This window comes from Equus caballus, chromosome 5 (assembly GCF_041296265.1).
Source record: "Equus caballus isolate H_3958 breed thoroughbred chromosome 5, TB-T2T, whole genome shotgun sequence".
Lineage (NCBI taxonomy): Eukaryota > Metazoa > Chordata > Mammalia > Perissodactyla > Equidae > Equus > Equus caballus.
In genome coordinates this window covers 54,677,103-54,695,455 of record NC_091688.1, presented here as the reverse complement: position 1 = coordinate 54,695,455, position 18,353 = coordinate 54,677,103, and the positions used below count along the sequence as shown (strand labels likewise).

At 37.8% G+C, this 18,353-nt stretch overlaps 1 protein-coding gene across 50 annotated transcripts in view; it reads left to right on the top strand.

The window, feature by feature from the left end:
• PDE4DIP (phosphodiesterase 4D interacting protein) overlaps positions 1–18,353 on the top strand; it is a 177,002-nt gene that overhangs the window by 107,862 nt on the left and 50,787 nt on the right. For all 50 annotated transcript variants that reach the window (XR_011439270.1, XM_070268424.1, XM_070268427.1 and 47 more), the window contains 6 exons: positions 67–148; positions 4,213–4,304; positions 8,177–8,293; positions 8,603–8,740; positions 9,738–9,850; positions 10,927–11,054. Coding sequence is in view for 49 of the 50 variants with exons in the window: in XM_070268424.1 (XP_070124525.1) it covers positions 67–148; positions 4,213–4,304; positions 8,177–8,293; positions 8,603–8,740; positions 9,738–9,850; positions 10,927–11,054 (670 nt within the window). In the remaining variant the exon portion in view is untranslated. The remainder of the gene's footprint in view (positions 1–66; positions 149–4,212; positions 4,305–8,176; positions 8,294–8,602; positions 8,741–9,737; positions 9,851–10,926; positions 11,055–18,353) is intronic.

Sequence of the window (18,353 nt, the reverse complement as noted above, 5' to 3'; positions counted from 1 at the left end):
AAGTCCTTGTCATCGTGATCATAGTTCCTGCATTTTCCTAAATCTCCCAACTTTTCCAATTTTTAGGCTTCAATGCATATACGCTCCAGAGATGATGACACTTCATTGCCTGCCAAAGGGGATACCGGCATACCCAGCTCCTCATTAGGTAAGTATCAAATTTAATTTCATTAAGGAAACTTCTGTCTTTCCTTCCTACAATTCTCTGTTAACAGCTTTGGCCAAGACTCTCTTTCTCTTCCTACCTTAATGGAAGAAATAAGTTTCGATTCCCCTGAAAGGCTGAAGACATATCTAGTCTAGGAAAAACTACCCTTATCTTAAGTTGAATTGAAGTTGTTGCTCTGGGTATGCAATTTGGCCCAGGGAAACTTCACCTTAATTCTCCTTTTCAGATAGCTTGGTAGGGATTCAGAGATGCAGGAGGTAGTGTTTCCAAAGCTGCATAGCAGGACCTTGGGGCTGACGCCTTCTCCTGGATATCTTTCAAGAAGGCTGAGGATACTCATTATAACTTGGCATCACCTACATGGCAGTGTCGGGAGGGCCAGGTAGTATACATTGAGTTATTTGCCAAACTCAGCTCCACCTAAGGGATGGTTGTAGGCCTTACCTAAAAACAACTAAATTCTGTGCATGGTGAGAGTAAAATTCATATAGATGCCTTGGATTAGAGCCTCTGACTTTCACAGAGCAAAAGGTTGGGATCTATGTACGGTAGCTTCAAGGAAGACAGTCCCCAGTGAGTTCCAGAAGTCAGGACTCACCATGATTAATGAAGCGGTGATTATAGTGCTATGGTAAGAAAGGTTGTGGACTAGGAGAATTAACTTACCATTTTTTAATGATATTAAGAATGTAAAAATTTTGTGCCTATGTCATAGTGTAGGTATTACGGAATTCCATAGGTCAGTCATGCAAGTAGTCACTTTCTAGTAGGAGAACTTTATGCTAGTCAAAGAGTAAAGAATGCTGGATTTGTTTAATTTACTCCCTATTTACCTATTTTTAAAAAGTACCTTTTCCCAATATTTTATTTTGCAAATTTCAAACCTGTAGAAAAGTGGCAAAAATGGTACAGTGAATACCCCATACACTTTTATTAAGATTCACCAATTGTTAACATTTTGCCACATTTGCATTATTTCTTTGCATACACACATACAGATATAATGTTTTTTCTGAACCATTTAAAAATTACTTATAGATACCATGGCACTTCATTCCTAAATACTTCATTATGTATTTCCTGAGAACAAGGGCATTCTCCTACCTAACTACAATATAATTATCACACAGGAAATGTAACCTTAATATAATCCTAGTATCTAATATGCAGTCCATATTCAGAGTTTCCATTGTCCAAATAATGTTCTCCATTGCTGGGGTTTTTTTTTCCCTTCGTGGATCAAGCATTGTGCTTAATTGTCATGTTTCTGTAGTTTCCGTTACTCTGGAACAGTTCTCTAGCCTTTTTTGTCTTTTTTGACATTGGCATTTTTGAAGTCTCTGGGCCAGCTAGTGTCCCTCAGTTTGGCTCTGATTGTTTCCTCCTCGTTAGATTCAAGTTGGAATATTTTTGGCAAGAATACTACATGGGCGACATCTTTCTTGGTGCGTCACATCAGGAGCACGTGATATCAGTCGGTATTATTCTTGGTGATACTAAGTTTAGTCATTTCATTAAGAGTGTATCTTCCAGGTTTCGTCATTGTAAAGGTTTATTTTTCCCTTTGTAATTAATAAGCGATCTGCCCACTAGTACCTTGAGACGTTGACAGTTCTGTTTCCCCAATCATTCACCCAGTGGTTTAGCATCCTTTGAGCCTTGCCTGAACCATTACACTGGTATTTTTAAAAAGTGATTTTCTATTTCTAAAATTTCTTCTTTGTTTATTAGTGTATATTCTTTTATAAAGAAGAGCTGTCCTTCACCTATCCTCCCTACTCCATTTGTTTGTTTATATCAGTATGGACTAATAGATTCTTTTTTTTAAATCATTTCTTATCTATTTCTGTCATTCCTTTGGATGCGCAGATTATCCCAGATTTGGTCTGTGGGAGCCTCTTCAAGCTGTTTCTCTGTCCTTTTTTTTTAAGATTTTATTTTTCCTTTTTCTCCCCAAAGCCCCCTAGTACATAGTTGTATACTTTAGTTGTGGGTCCCTCTAGTTGTGGCATGTGGGATGCCGCCTCAATGTGGCCCGATGAGTGGTGCCATGTCTGCACCCAGGATCCGAACCAGTGGAACCCTGGGCCACCGCAGTGGAACACGTGAACTTAACCACTTGGCCACAGGGCCGGCCCCTGTTCCTCTGTCCTTTTGATATTTCCTCACCAGTTTTTGAACATTTCCATACTTTTTGGCACAATAGGATGTTCTGTGATCACATCTTGCTTTCCCTGCCTCAGCCTTGGAATCATACATTACTTCAAGGAGCTCTCTGGTTTTTAGTGGGTAATGGCATCTAGAAGCTAAGATCTGGGCATAATGTGTGTTCATTGCTACAAGAATGTCATTTGCTTCTAGGCCTTTTAAAAGTGGACAGAGCTAGAGATGTATATATATCTATCTATATATTTGATATATAGAGATGTATATACTTGATGTATATATGTATATATAGATAGATACTGATTCTTCTAATTCCAGTTTAACAATATGAATTCTTTCTTTCCTTTATTTTGTATTTGTATCTGCTTTCTTCCAACATTGAGAACCCTGGTTACCTATGATGTCAATATATTTCAGTATGTTTACACATTTGTACAGTACACAAAAATAGTTTCAGAATCACTACTTGAATACCACTATTGACAATAACTCTCTTAAATGATGTTTGATTTGTTTGTAATTCTTTTTAACCTTAGAATATTTCCCACTGAGGGTGTACAGTTAGAATACTGAGTTCAAAAATTATTTGGATTAGGTGCCGGCCCGATGATATAGTGGTTAAGTTCGTGTGCTCCATTTTGGTGGCCCAGGATTTGCAGGTTGGATCCCGGGCACAGACCTACGCACCACTCATCAAGTCATGCTGTGGCAGCGTCCCACATACAAAATAGAGGAAGACTGGAACAGATGTTAGCTCAGGGACAATCGTCCACAAGCAAAAAGAGGAAGATTGGCAGCAGATGTTAGCTCAGAGCCAGCCTTCCTCACCCCCCCAAAAAAAAAATTATTTGGATTAATTTTTTTATTCTGGGTTGTTATATTATCTATTTGCCATATAGATTTGTTTATTTCTATTTGTTTATTTCTTTTATTTATAAACATTTGTTTATGTTATTTATTTTATTTATTTATATTGTTATGCTGTTTATGTTTGCCATATGGGTTTATTTATTTTAGGCTTTTTATCCCCCATTATTGTTGAACCAACTTTACCCATTAAAAATAAAACATTGAGGCCAGCTCCGTGACATTGTGGTTAGGTTCAGCATGCTCCGCTTCGGCAGCCCAAGTTCACAGGTTTGGATCCTGGGTGCGAACTTACATGTCTCATCAGCCATGCTGTGGTGGTGTGACCCACAGATGAAGCAGAGGAAGATTCACACAGATGTTAGCTCAGGGTGAATCTTCCTGAGCAAAAAATTAAAATTAAAAAAACCATGAAACATTAACATAGTTCAAAACTCAAATATATAAAAAGATGCACTCAGAAGTCCTATCTACTTTCCTGGCCCGTCTCTCCTGTTTCCTCTCATAGCCTGAAGGCAGCCTGTTTTATTTCTGGGTTATTCTTCCTGTGTGTCTTTTTGCAAAAATAAGCAGATCAATCACATGTGTATATGTGATGTGTATGTGTGTGTTCTTATTTTTCCCTTTTCCTAATGTAAAACATACTACGCTAGAGGTATTCTTTTGTACCAGGCTATTTTTACTTAATGATAGATGTTGGAAGACACTCCACATCGGTTTATAAAGAACTTCCTCATTCTTTCCTACAGCTGTATATACATAGCTGTGTGCATATGTGTGTGTGGCTTCATTGTGTGGACATACTGTGGTTTATTCAGTCTTCTTTTTATAGACTTGTCGGTTGATTATAGTATCTAGCTATTACAAATAATGCTGCAAAGAATGAGCTGTGCGTGTATGTTGTTTTTTATTGTTGGAGACTGTCTTCAGAGAAAATTCCTCAGAAATGAGGCAGCAGAGGTGATGATATGTTAACAGTGATTAAAGCTGGCACAACTTTACATTTTTAGGGGACTTGGACACAGTTTCAGGGCTGGAAAAAGAACTGAGTCATGCCAAAGAGGAGCTTGAGCTTATGGCTAAAAAGGAGAGAGAAAGTCGGGTGAGTTTTCTAGTCAAGCCTAATTTCTAAATTTCTATTTTTTTCTGTCAAAATAGTTTATATTTAAAAGAGCACAATTCTCCAAGTATAATATCTGGGTCCAAATGCCTTTTTTTTCCTTTCTGGAGAAAAATAGAAATCATTTCATATACACATTATCTTATCAAGATGCTCTTGTTTTTACAAATGGGGACCATTAAAACTTTTTAGGTGCTGAACCACCACAGTTTTCTCTGCCCGTTTCTAACTGGAATAAAATAATTGTAGAATACTTGTGGAAAAAAACAAAGTACTATATGATTGCTGCTTAGAATTATGACATTAGATCCATGAAATTAGTTTTAGAAACATGAAATAAGAGAAATTTGAGAGTGATGAATAATGTTTACCGAGTACTTGTCATATGGAATGCATTGTTCTGGGTACTTAAATTAGCATGAATACTTACAAATCTAGCCAAAGTAAGTGGTATTGGCCCTATTTATAGATGGACAAGCTGAAACACTGATTTTTTTAACACACGAAGTGGGGAATAGTCATATTACTAAAAATTATCAAAGCTAAGGCTTAAACTCAAGTCTTTTGTGACTCAAAATACCTCCTAAGAGGCCACTTCCTGGAGAAGATCATTTTCCCCATCCTTATGCTCTATGTCTAGCAATAGAGTTTTCATTAATTTTCTTAGAAGAGGCCTCTCAGCCTTACAGAATCCCTACCCCCTTCTGCCTCCCTATACAGCTAGTTGTATGTCAAACTATGATGAGGAAGAAATATTGGGGCCACAGTGTAGAGTTACAGAGTAAAACTAAAAGCCTTTGTGTTTCCATGGCATCTGTTTTAGATGATCAGTCAGTGTCCTGGGTCCCTGAATTAAGTTGGCTCTCTAGTATAGTAGCACCTCAGTTTTGTTCCACTTCTTTGCCATAGTTAAATCTATAGTATAAAACCTGTGTTCATATTTGTGATGAAATTGTCTTATTGTACCTCTGAACTTCTCTTTTCATTACCATGTTTCTCCTTATAAACAGACTCTTGTTATATGACTCAAGTTTTGAGGATTTGAAATTGTGTGGCATTTTTAAAATACCCGTTTTAATAATCCCCTAGTTCCCTTCCCTTTTGTTGATTCTACCTAGCCATTATCTGATTATTAATGTTAGACATTTTAGTTTCTACATGCTGTTCCTGTTTTTCTCATAGATACTCAATTCAGAGTAATGTTACTTTTTGGTTCTGTCCTGTTTTTAGGATCATAAAATTATAATGACTATAAATGGATATTTTGAGTGAGTTATATTTAGCTTTATTGCTTACTTTCGTGTGTCCTTCATCAACTACCAACTTCTCAGTTCAATGCCATGTGTATTCATTATCATATATTTACCAAAAGTCATTTCTATTTTTGCAAATTTTTAAACATTCTCCCTACTGTCTTGAGATAATGGTAGTAATTGTAGTGATAATTATCATTCATTGATTGCTTGCCATGTGCCAGGCACTTTAAATACATTTTCCGTATTCTCACAAAGCCCTGAAAAGTGGGTATTATTCCCATTTTACAATTGAGGAAACTGAAGCTCAGTTTAGATGCCTTGTCAGTGAGATTATGCCAAGATTATGTCTGACTGAAGACCTTTATTATGCTGCAGTAATGTTTTCTTCCTCATGTTTTCATTTTTCTTCAGTGGAGCAAATACCTGGGTATATAATAATAGAGGTCTCGGCAGAGGGCCTAATAAATAACACCCTTTTCTCTATACACAAGTTCTGAACAAACTGAGAAATAAAATGAAGTAGTGGCAGGTAGTTTGGCACTTTATCAACTGTATTACTGATAAAGGCTTCGGTAGAGAACTTAATGCAAGAGCCAAGTGGGCATGCTAGCCGAGCCGCAGAATTAGGTAGACTTGTCTATGCAGTCACAGGCAACAGTGGGCCTAGGCAGACTGCTCTACATGGTGGGGAAGAGCCTGCGTTAGAGAAGCAGTGGCAAAAACAGGCCTCCTTCAGGCAGCCATCTCCCCAGGAGAGGAAAGGTAGGACTAAGTCAAGCATGCCTGGTGTGTTCTTCCCCTGTGTACCATTAAGATGAGTTCCTCGGCTTGCCTGAGGCTGAGTGAGTAAGGGGGCAGAGAGAGGGCAGGAATTACACTGACTGAGTTCCTTCACATGGAAGGCAGTGTGAGGAAAAGCATTTCCTCCTAACAGACCACAGTAGCCCAGAGCCATCAAATAGCTTGGTGTAGTTATAAGTCAGGAAGCTACACAGTGATGCTCTAAGCGTTGATGGAAGTAGAAGATATACAAGTAAAATTTTTATTGCTTATCGCTTACATTTTATATATTTAAGAAAGAGGTGCTCCTTCCTTTAGGAAGCTTGGTTATACCTTAAACTAGCTGTGTGCCATCTGTCTTCACTTGTCACACCTATTTTTTAAAACTATCTCAAAATATTTCCTTAAAATGTTTGCTTACAAATAATTTGCCATTACCATAAAGAATATATAAATGTGTGGTGACTACAGGAAGGACATTATAGGATAGTGGCTCTGAGTCTGCTTCCTTGAGTTTACATTCTAGATCTACTAGTTCCTGGCTCTGTGGTTTGGAACAAGTTTCTTAACTTCTTGCGGCCCCAGTCTTCTCATCTGTAAATTGAGGAGTAGACGAGTAGTTATCCTATAGGCTCATTTTGAGGGTTCACTCATTCATTCATTCATCAACTGTATGGTACCTTTTCTAAGCCAGGGCTAGTGCTGGGGATGAGGCAGTGAACAAAATCAACGAGATTCCTGACCCTATGTAATTAATTTCTACTGAGGAGATACAGACACTAAACAAATAAATAATACAATTATAGATTATAAGTGATATGAGGGAATAGTAGAAAGTAACATGGATGAGGACCACTTTGGATAGAGTGGCTGAAGAAGGTTTCTCTGAGTAGATGACATGCAAGCTGGGGCCCAAGGATGAGAAAGAGGCAGTTCTGGGGAAGATATTTCAGGCTGAGGGAATAGTAGGTGCAAAGGCCCTGAGTCAAGAGAAAGTCTGGTATTCCTAGAACAGAAGAAGTCGAGTGTGCTTAGGGAATCATGAGTGAGGAGTAAGATAGTAGGCATTGAAGTTGAAGAAGTAGGTGGGAGCCAGGTTACTAGGTTTGTTAAAAGGATTAAATATATCCAAAGCTTTTATTACAGTGCCTGGACATAGTAAGCACCTAGTAAATGTTAATAGCTATGGTTATGATCATGATTATTAGTGAACTTTTGTCACGATGAAATATTTGGCTGTCATTTTCTGGTGAGGAGAGATGGGTGATGCAACACGGAAAGTTTAGGGCATACCGTGTGAACTTTTTGTTGGGCTTCTTCGTAGGAGGTGGAGTGTGTTCTTCCATTAGGAGGCATGTAGTGTTTGGTGATCTCTTGTGATGGTAGCAGCTATTGGTGCTTGATGTCTATAGCCATTAACTCATTAAGGGTTGCAAGATGGAGATACTTTGTCATTTTTTCTTCCGTTAGTTGAAATACTTATATAAAGAAAAACTTCATCTATTCTTGCATCTGAAAATGTGACCAATTTTTTAAGTATTATAATAAATTCATTAGTTAAACAGATTTGGTGTTTTATAGTGCTAACTAAAGTGGAGGACATTATTAAAATCACTATTACAGCTTCCCATAAAATATCCTTTCTTCCATGCTGCATCCTGATCAGATCCAGCAGAGCACTACTATTGACTACTTTTTACTTATATTACTGGCTGATAGTGATACGATATGGAAAAACATTTGCTCAGTGTTAAAATATAAGTGTGACTAATACTGTTTTCTCTGTCCAACTAACTTCAGGATTTCTTCTGTCCACAGGTGGAACTTTCTGCTCTACAGTCCATGATGGCTGTGCAAGAGGAAGAGTTGCAGGTGCAGGCTGCGGATATGGAGTCTCTGACCCGGAACATGCAGATTAAAGAAGACCTCATAAAGGTCTTTCACAGCTTTTAAAAGACCATTGGAAATAATTACAGCTCATAATACCCGTAGGGCATCTTCAAACAACATTTGGATATGTTGAGCCCCCGGCCCGTGCTTATTTCCTTGATGCACTCTTAGTTTGAGTCTCTTAATATTATCATATTCTCTTTGACCTGTATCAGAGTTGCTAAGATTTCATGAAGAATATATGGCTTATCAACATCCCACTTGAAAGTATAGCAGACTATCTTAGGAGCATTTGCTCCTTTGTTCCTCTACTGAATAGTGTTTTTATTACTATTCTTGTTTTTTGACTTCTAGGACCTTCAAATGCAACTGGTTGATCCTGAAGACATACCAGCTATGGAACGCCTGACCCAAGAAGTCTTACTTCTTCGGGAAAAAGTTGCTTCAGTAGAATCACAGGGTCAAGAAGCTTCAGGAAACCGAAGACAGCAAGTAAGTTATTGGAATACAAACCTTACTTTTACTGTGGAAAAAACAATGAGAAAGCTGTCAATCTCAATTACTTATAAAGAGGTCCGTTGATAGAGTTTCGTAGAGAATCTGTGCTCTAAGGTCTCCTGCCTTGGTCAGTGGCAGGCACAGATGCTCCTTTCTTACAGTGGCAATTATGAAAGGAGCAGGAGTTCTTTTTGGACACACACTGTTATCCCTGACTCATACATAAGTCACCTCTCTCCCAGCTGAATCCCTCTCATCTACCTGCATTTAACCATGTTCAGACCTCTCCCAGCTTAAGATAAAGAACTCTGCCTCTGCCACAAATTCATTTGTAGCTCCTACCCCTGCCCTAGCTCTAACTTTTCTTCAAGTGCCAAACTTTTCAAGACCTTCTTGCCTCTACTCCCTGTCTCCATCATCATCTCTCTTACCAACTTTTCATCTCTCTCCAGTCTGGCTTTTAACTCTCCCAGTGCCCTTAACTAGATCTCTGCTGGTTATACTACACTGTCATAGCTCTTCTTTATAGCACCTGTCAGAGCTCACAGTGACTCATGTCTGTGATTGATGACTGTCTTTTCCCTTGCCTAGCTTATCACTAGAACAGAGCCTAGCACATAGAAGCCACTCAGTAAGTACTGACTGAATGAAGCACACTAATAAGCCCTGGTGTATGTTGCCTTCTTGCCCTTCCTCTCTTTCTTTTCCACTCCTTTCTCTTAGACTTTTTCCTGTGCTTCTCTCTTCTCTCTCCTTTTTCTTCTTCTTGCTTCCATGTTTGAATTCTGCCTTATAGAGTTTTAAAGATAAGAAAAAGGTAATAGATATGACATTGATTTGAAAACTAAAATACTACAGAAAGCTCAAGTAAGAAGATAGCTTTTTTAGTCATAATACATGCTAATGCGTTCTTTTGCTCTCATTCTTAGGATTAACTGGCTTCGTGTGTCATGTCTCCATATGCATATTGCTTCTCTTCTTCTTTCCTCAGTTGCTGCTGATGCTAGAAGGACTGGTGGATGAACGGAGTCGGCTCAATGAGGCATTACAAGCAGAGAGACAGCTCTATAGCAGTCTGGTGAAGTTCCATGCCCATCCAGAGAGGTAAGAGACAGACCACACTGTTTTTCTTCTTATTCCTCATTAAGTGCAGGTGCTTACAGTATTGAAGAGAGGAGAAAAAGAAAACAGAGACAATTACAGAACTATCCAGTTTGTCATTTGTTGTGTGGATTGCTCTGAGCCTGAGTATCTAATCTAGTTCTTTAGTCAGAAGTAGTACCTATTTCATACAACTATTCCAAAGATCAAATGAGAACACTTGTCAGGTATCTAAAATAATGCCCTGCATATAGTAAGCACTCCTCTTGTTGCTGGAGGAAGATTGTTGCTGAGCTAACATCTGTGCCAATCTTCCTCTATTTTATGTGGGATGCCACCACAGCATGACTTGATGAGTGGTGCTAGGTCCACGCCTGGGAACTGAACCTGCAAAACCCAGGCTGTCAAAGCAGAGCTCACGAACTTAACCACTACGCCCCTGGGCCAACCCCTCTTTTCCCTTATTTTTATTCTTTTATTATTCAGTTTCTTCTAGTTTATTGTTGGGTTTATAATTTTTTTTTATTTCTACTTCAAGAAAATGAAGGCAGAGGAAAGGTACAATAGGACCACTTGATTGTGTTACTTTTTTAAAAATCTCTGCATCTTTAGTCTCTGTGAACCAGATTCGTTTTCAGAGCACTGTCAAGTTTGGTTAATGAATAAGAGAACAGATATCTTCAATTTCAGTCCTACTTGGCTCAATATTGCCTCAGTTTGCATTTAGTTTTTTCTGGGTTTTGGTTTTTCAGAAACTAATGCTTTTGGTCAAATAATGAAATTTCTCTTACATGGGCCATAGGAGTATGAGATAAATCTTAGGAACATAATTTTGTGTGAGATTGGCCAGGAATCTAGGATAAAGGGACAAGCTTTAAAGAAAGGAGCAGGCCTTGCTAATCTACCAGCAGTGAACATAAGTGCTACAACAAAGACTGCATTCATTTATTGTGTCCGGAGAACAATTACTTTAGAAAGTCCGTGGCTCAGAGTGGCATTGATGGCTCTTTGGATACCTCTGTGGACTCATTACAGTTGATGGCTAATCCATTTTCCTTCCGTGTGGCATGTTTAATCAGCTCTGAGAGAAACCGAACTCTGCAGGTGGAACTGGAAGGGGCCCAGGTGTTACGCGGTCGGCTAGAAGAAGTTCTTGGAAGAAGCCTGGAGCGCTTAAGCAGGCTGGAGACCCTGGCTGCCATTGGAGGTGGGGAACTGGAAAGTGTGCGAGTTCTTCACAAGCATGCCTTCTGAGCACTGGCGGGTCAGACTGCAGCCCAGGATGGAAAACCTTGTTTGCACTAACCAGAAAGAGCCTTGTCTGACTTTGGCAGAATTGAGTGGTGATTTACTAATGATAGAACTGGTACAAGTAGCATCAACTGCAAAATGAAACTCACATTAGTCTACCTGTATTTTGCTGTACATATCTATCTCTAAGTTGAGTGTTGGAGGTTACAAAGTGTATTTGCTCATTTTAAATCTTTCCGTTTTAGTTGTCCCACCCATATTCATTCTTTTCCCTAGCACCTCCTTCTTATTCCCTCATCCCCTCAATGGGCCAATAAAGTTTCTTCCTCCCCCACTTCACCATCCATTTCATATGCTCCATATCATGTCATAAATGCATGCGTGTGTATTATTTGTGCCATTCAATCAACTCCTGCTCTTTGAGTGAGAGCAATTTTTTAATCAAATTAAAAGTTTCAAGATGAGAGAGAGATTGAAAGTCTATAAGAATGACTTTGCAAAAGTGGTATAATCCTTTTCAGAAGGTGATCAAAACCAAGTCTTGCAATAGTAGACTCTGAGTATTAGGAGGGTCAAGTTAAAGAGTGGAGGCAAAGACTGTTAAAAGTGTTTATAGTAAACCTTTACCTCTAATATTGTTTCAGAGTTGATTATTGAATGACAGTAAAGTTAGATTAGGTGCAGATTAAATTCCATTAAACATTTTTTGTTTAAACCAAGAATGTGCTGTTTAGTCAGAACGTGACTTTAAGAAAGCTCCCAAGTCTTCCAGAGTCAAAATTCACGATGTAAAAAGATAATTTCAAATGTAATGTCCCACTTTAAATTCAGTATTTCACCAAATAACTCCTTATAGCCAGAGGAGAATATTGCTCATATACTTCCATTTAGTGGTGGCACTAGATGGAGTCCTGTGTTTTTCACTTTTTAGTGCTTTTACATTTCTCCATATTAAAATAAGTAATAAGCTTCAGCTTTGAGGTGTTTAAATAGTTTGTAAAGAAATGTCACAGATCTGTGTTCATAGGTTTTGGTCATTGTCTCTGTGCTTTCTTATGGCAACATGACAGGTGTAAAGAAAAGGGCACTGGAGATTGTATTTCTGGTATCTTAAATATCAAGAGTATAAAAAGTAACCAAGATTACTTTGGAGTGTTGTGGATTCAACACTATTAGGTTTCTTACTTCTACTGGATATAAGTTTCCTAGATTAGAAGCTGAGATTTCAGTTTTTAAATATGGAATTTGGTAAACAAGGATTGAGGCTTTGTAGCATCATAGATGTAATGTAGTACCCTTTCTAAACAGCAGAGCACAATGATTTTTCTGTTTCCCATCCATTTTTTACATGGCACTTTTATTTCTTTCGCATTCCTGTGTTGACATGGCTTGCCTTACATTCTAAATTCCATCCAAGTTTCTGTAACCTTAGCCATGCCTGTAGCAGATAGAGCATCAGTCAAACTGAAGAAGAAAATGTTCTACTGGAGAAACACCATGGAAATTTCTGATTATTTTGCAAAGGATTGATAGCCAGAAGCCTTCCTCTTAATGGAAATACTTTCCTGTTTCAATGGCCCTTGAGAGGGAAAAAGAGTCATTTAAGGGAGGAGATAAGAAGTGTAAGCAGAGCCCATCCTCTTTTTTTAGTCTTCCAATCTTTAGAGACTCTTTCCTGCACAAAGCTTTTTGTAACTTTCTAGAAGTGAGGTGGAGGGGTAATCCAGGTGTAGAAATGACAGCCCACCGAAGACTAGTCTGTCATGTCATTACAAGCCATTTTGGAAATGTCTTCCCTTACTAGACCAAGGAAGCTTTCTCTAAGTGTCCTCTTAAGATTTCAACCATGGATGATTCTTGGATTCTGATGGTTCACAGTGATTGCAATGATTTATGTTAATTACCACTTCTGATTCTAACAACCTCCAACAAGAGTAGGAATTTCCTTTGGTAACTTGAACTGTTACTAAGTGTTAGAAATATTAAGGTAGTTGGATGAATAATGAGAAACTCAACTTCCTATTGAAAAATTATCAAAAGAGATTAGGGAAAAAAATAAGATAATTCTGGTCCTGATTTGGATCCTGAGAAGACAGACTAACTTGTGCTATAGTTACTTATCTTTGATATTGGTCTTTGGGAAATATTTTAGAAAATTAAGTGATATAGTGGCAAAGGATAAATTGAGAGTTCGATTTTGATACCATAGATTTGACTAAAATTTGGTACTAACTTTCTGGTCTTGATAGCTGGAATGAGGCTTGCAAACAGTGCTACCTGGAGAGAATTTGCTGGTCTAAAAATTTTGTGTGATAATTTTGCATCTTATTAGAGAATACAATTCTGATGAATTTTGTTCTCTAACCCACAGATAGATGATGCTGTGATTGGCCACATCATTCATGTAATCACATTTAACATGATATAATATGATTCCATTTTCTCTTCAGGAGCACAGACCGTTTCTCTTACTAGATTATTTTACCTTTGTAAGGCATTTTTAAACAATACAGTAATTTTAGATAAAGCATCATGTGGTAATAGAACCTTGTGCTTGAATAAAAAATCATGAAAGAAGATGAATAAATGAAATTCTCAGGCCGTGCTAAATTGCAAGCATAAACAAATTGAGAAAAACCCATATTGATAGATTTGGTTTTTCTCGCGTTTCCTTTTTGAATAATAGCAAATGTACCTAGTAATGGTTTTAAGAGTTGAGGGTAGATGAAGTCTATAGTTTTTAGAACTGCGGAGTTGAAAAGGATCTGCAAGAGGATTTATTTAATGAGTGAAATGTAAATCCTTTTGACAGATGTTTCCACTAAACTCTTTTCTGTTGCAGGGTTAAACTGTATTATTGAAGTCTGATGATTGTTAGGGCCTAGTATAATTCAGCATTTTTCTGGTGTTCTCTTTTTAGCTCTTTAGCCAAGTGATAACTTTTTTGAAAAGGTGTGATTGGGCTATTTTAGTATTGTCAACCTTTTACATTGATAGAATGTGCTCTCATCCCTAGCCCTTTCCACACCCACTTCTCTTCATTCAGTTGTGGACAGCAGCAATATTTTGGTACCTCTACTTTCTTTTTCATGTTTTTAAAAGATTTTAAAAGATTTGTCAACGTCATTGTATATACAGTCATGTGTCACTTAACGACGGGGATGCATTCTGAGAAATGCATCGTTAGGTAATTTCATCATTGTGCAAACATCATAGAGTGTACTTCCACAAACCTAGATGGTGTAGTCTACTGCACACCTTGGCTGTATGGTAACTTATGGGACCACTGCCGTATATGCAGCCCATTGTTGACCAAAATGTTGTTATGCAGCACATGACTGTAGTAAGAGATCTAGTAAAGATCAGCAAAATCTTGATCTGTATAGGATATTAGATCCTAGCCACAAGAAGTTTCTTTAGAAGGTTCTTCTGTATATTTTACTTGCACAGTTTATACGTAAGTGACATCTGTGGCAGATATACATAAAAGACCTATCACTATTATGTTGTTTATGCTCCTAATTTAATATCTGGTCCTGAGAAGTTTGGCTCATAGCTTCAGAACAGCTCAAGAAAACTGATTTCAGTTCTCTCTGCTTCAGTCTTCCAGTTGGATCTAGAGTCCTCTGATTAGGGAAAGAAGGAGCAGATTGATTACACCAAAAATTACTCCTTTCTTTGAGGAGTAAAGGTTGACTGACCCACCTAACGTCACTTCCCTTTGGACGATAAACCTTAGAGGGAACAAAAATTTACTACCTTTGCTTTCCTTGAGCTAGTATTAGAAAACTCTAGTTCCTGTTCTTAGGGTAAAGTCATTTTTTCTGATTTTATGGTCTTTTCATATGAAAAGTCACAGAATCTTCACATTTGACATCCCTGAAAAACTTAAGTTGCCTCTTCAACTAGGGCCTCAGTGGTAATTCTACAGGTCTGCAGCCAGTGTCGTGCAGGGAACTGTGACAAACCTCCTGTGAAGTTAGGAAGAAATAATAACCCACACACTTAAAGTCCATTTTCTATCTTGCCTTGAAGAAATTGTACTAGAGGCAGAATAAATGAGATTAGCTTTCTTCTTCAGATACTAACTTCTGTGAAACGCAAGCATATAGAGTATTGTCTGTCATATCTCTTAGGGTTAAAGCTCAGAGAGCTTTTCCTCTCCCTTTGATAGTATAGAACCATTTGTACTGTGGAAAGAATAGCTAGGGATATGGAACTCATAAGACAACCAATAATAAAAAACAGGAATGAGTCAATGGGACAATACATCAGAGTGATTTCTGTGGGGTGTAATTTCTGAGTCTTAATGCATTTTGGAATATGGATTTAAGCCACACTCTCACTAGGCTTTTGGAGTAATAACTTTGTTGAACCATTTTATTATGATTACAATAGAAGCATGTCACTTTTAAGTAGTCAGTATTGACAAAAGGTAAGTTCTCAGCTTCTTTCTGTATAATCCCATGAGCCAGGATGAGTTTCCTAAATAAAAAGTTAGTGTTGTAATTTGCTTCCAACAAAGAATGGAAAGTGGGAGGGAAACACAACACTGTAGAGATGGCAATACTAACTTTACCGGATTTCAAATAAGGGTGATTAAACTTGTAAAGTGATGTATTAATTCTTTTTGCTTTGCTTTCCCTTTTTGTTGTTTAAAGTCAAATTCCAGAAATAAAAATCTTTATCATACTGTTTTCCTCTTGCTAAAGCTGGAAGGATAAAATAGAAAGTTCAGCAATGTCAGAAAATATTTGATCTAAAAAAATATGAAGAGTAGGGGTGTTAAGTGCATGAACCAAATCAGCTTCCTGTTCCTCTTAAGAACTCATAATTGTCTAGCAAATGCATGTAGGTTTGCGTTCAGTATATAACCCGGGTATGCAGGACTTCCTTTTGCCATCAGAATCATTGCTCTAAAATACCGACCTCTCTCTCAATCTGTAAAGCATGTGTATATAAAAGTATGTTTTATAAATCATGAATTTGTCTTTTTCCATGAAATATTATCAGTTTGATAATAAAAGCAGCTTTACTTTTTATCACTTAAAATTTGATCCTAGGGCTTTTGAGAAAAATTAAAGTGATTCATAACAATTTAAATGAAGAAGGAAGTGGCATGTTAAATGACCCACTCACTTGGCATTAGATTATTTCCGGGACTATTTCCCCACCAAAATAAGCTGTATATTTTCCTCTGGAAGTTCCTTTCTTCATGGCGCTGTGCTGTGTTGAACTGTGTTAACATTTGTGCTGGAATGGAGAGTGTACTTTTTTTATATATAAGTTTTAGAATTTCAGCTACATTAGTTGAGACACAAAAAATTGTTACTGATCCAATAAAAGTATCAAAGGCCAAACAGTAACTATTTGGTTTCATTCTTAAAAGATTTATGAGAGAAAAAGTAGAGAAAGCTCATATCTTTTCTTGTTTCCCTTATAGGAGAATCAGTCTATTGATCATTATACTAAAATTCCAAGTCAAAGTAAGGCTCTGGAGTGGGTGAATGCCGTTGTATTATTTAATTAAAGGAAGGAAGAGGAAGAAACCTGAATTTTCCTGCTCTCAAGGAAGTGAGACTAAAGAAACAGCATTATATTTCCCCTAAAAATGTGCAATGGACTACTTTACCTTAAAAACCCTTTCTTGCACTCCTTTCTGAAGGAGAGCAGTGGAAAGCAGGATGGAAATGTGAGGAGCCAGTTGTTATGGTGTGTGGTGCTATCCCTGTAAATGTTCCTGGAAAGGCTTGCTTCTTGTGTCCTCTGAAGAAAGAAAAAGGCCATGAGCAGGAACAATTCCTTGACATTACAGAATGTTAAGTCACTGAAGACAGTTGCTTTCTGAAACAAGTCCAAGCTGGAAGGCTAATTAAGAGATGTTGCAATTTAAAGACAAAGATACACCGTAAGGGGGCTTGGCCACAGACAGCAGTTTTCTTTTCTAGTTACTTCTGTTCCAAGATCAGGATCTGTCTAGTTAAAGAATTATTTTTCTTGGTAGAAGCTATGGAGGACTATATTAAATCTTAAAGTTTTCTTATGGTCCAGAAGGAAGTGGATGCAGGTGAAATTGCAGAGTTTGACGGGAGACCTTTTTTCTTGGATTCTCTCCTATAGCATCATCATATTTAAGTCAGCAGTAGTTGGTTCATGCTGTGACCATGTGCTGAGCCCATGGCAGAGTGCCCAGGAGTAAGAGTGAGATGGGCCCAGAGGACCTGGCGCGAGACCCTGGCGCTGAGGGAAAGAACAGCTGGGCGCTTGGCGCTGCAAACTTATTTATGCTGTAAAGTTTTAGCTCTTTGAATCCCCTTTTCAAAATTAGTCAAACATGACTCCTTCTGTGTTCTGAGTAACTATATGGGAGAATACTCCCCCTTTTCTGTTGGTCGCATATAAAGGGCTTAAAGGGGAGATAATGACTATAGAGTAGAATTTGGGGAAAATGGTCTTGGGCCCATTACTGAGGAATTAAAATAACACTTCATGCCTTTCCCTCTAAGGCTTATTCATGTGTGATGGAGTTTTAAGGCAGGTATAATTTAATGATGATGAACCCTGTGTAAAGCACCTATTCAAGAGTTCATCCTACTTTACTGACAGCTCTGTCTTCTTTCAACTGTCCTGTGAAGCAGAGAGAACAAAGAGTATTATTTCTCGCCTCCCTTTGGGGGAAAGATATTCAAGAGTGAAGAAGTGCAGATAGACTCAATCAAGATCATCCAGTTAATAGCATTAATTTCCATGGCCGCCTTTTTCAACCCTCAACTTTTCAGTCCAAAGATCAACAACGATAATGAAGTTTACCAACAACACTAATAAAACAATAATATTGTTTAAGGGCAATATTTATTGAGTACACACTGTATACCAAGCACTGTTCTAAGCACTTCAAAAGCACTTCAAAAGCAGCAAACCCTTGAAAGTTCACAACTGTGCAGGATGGAGAGCATCATTAACCCTAATTGATAAGTGAGGGACCTGAGTTAGGGAAAGGTCGTAACTTGCCTAAAGTCACATAACTAGTGACAGAGCAGAAATCTAACCTCGACAATCTGGCTCCAGAGTCCGTGTTCTTAATAACTATGCCATCCTCAATTTAAAAGAAAAGTATGAATTTTTACCTCAGTGATAAAAAGAATATCTTATATTTGCATAAAGCTTAAATTTTCACCCAAGGGTTTTATAGTAGTATAGGTTAGGAGTTTGTTTCATTTCTGTGTACTTTATAGAGTCAGATAGTTGGTAGAAA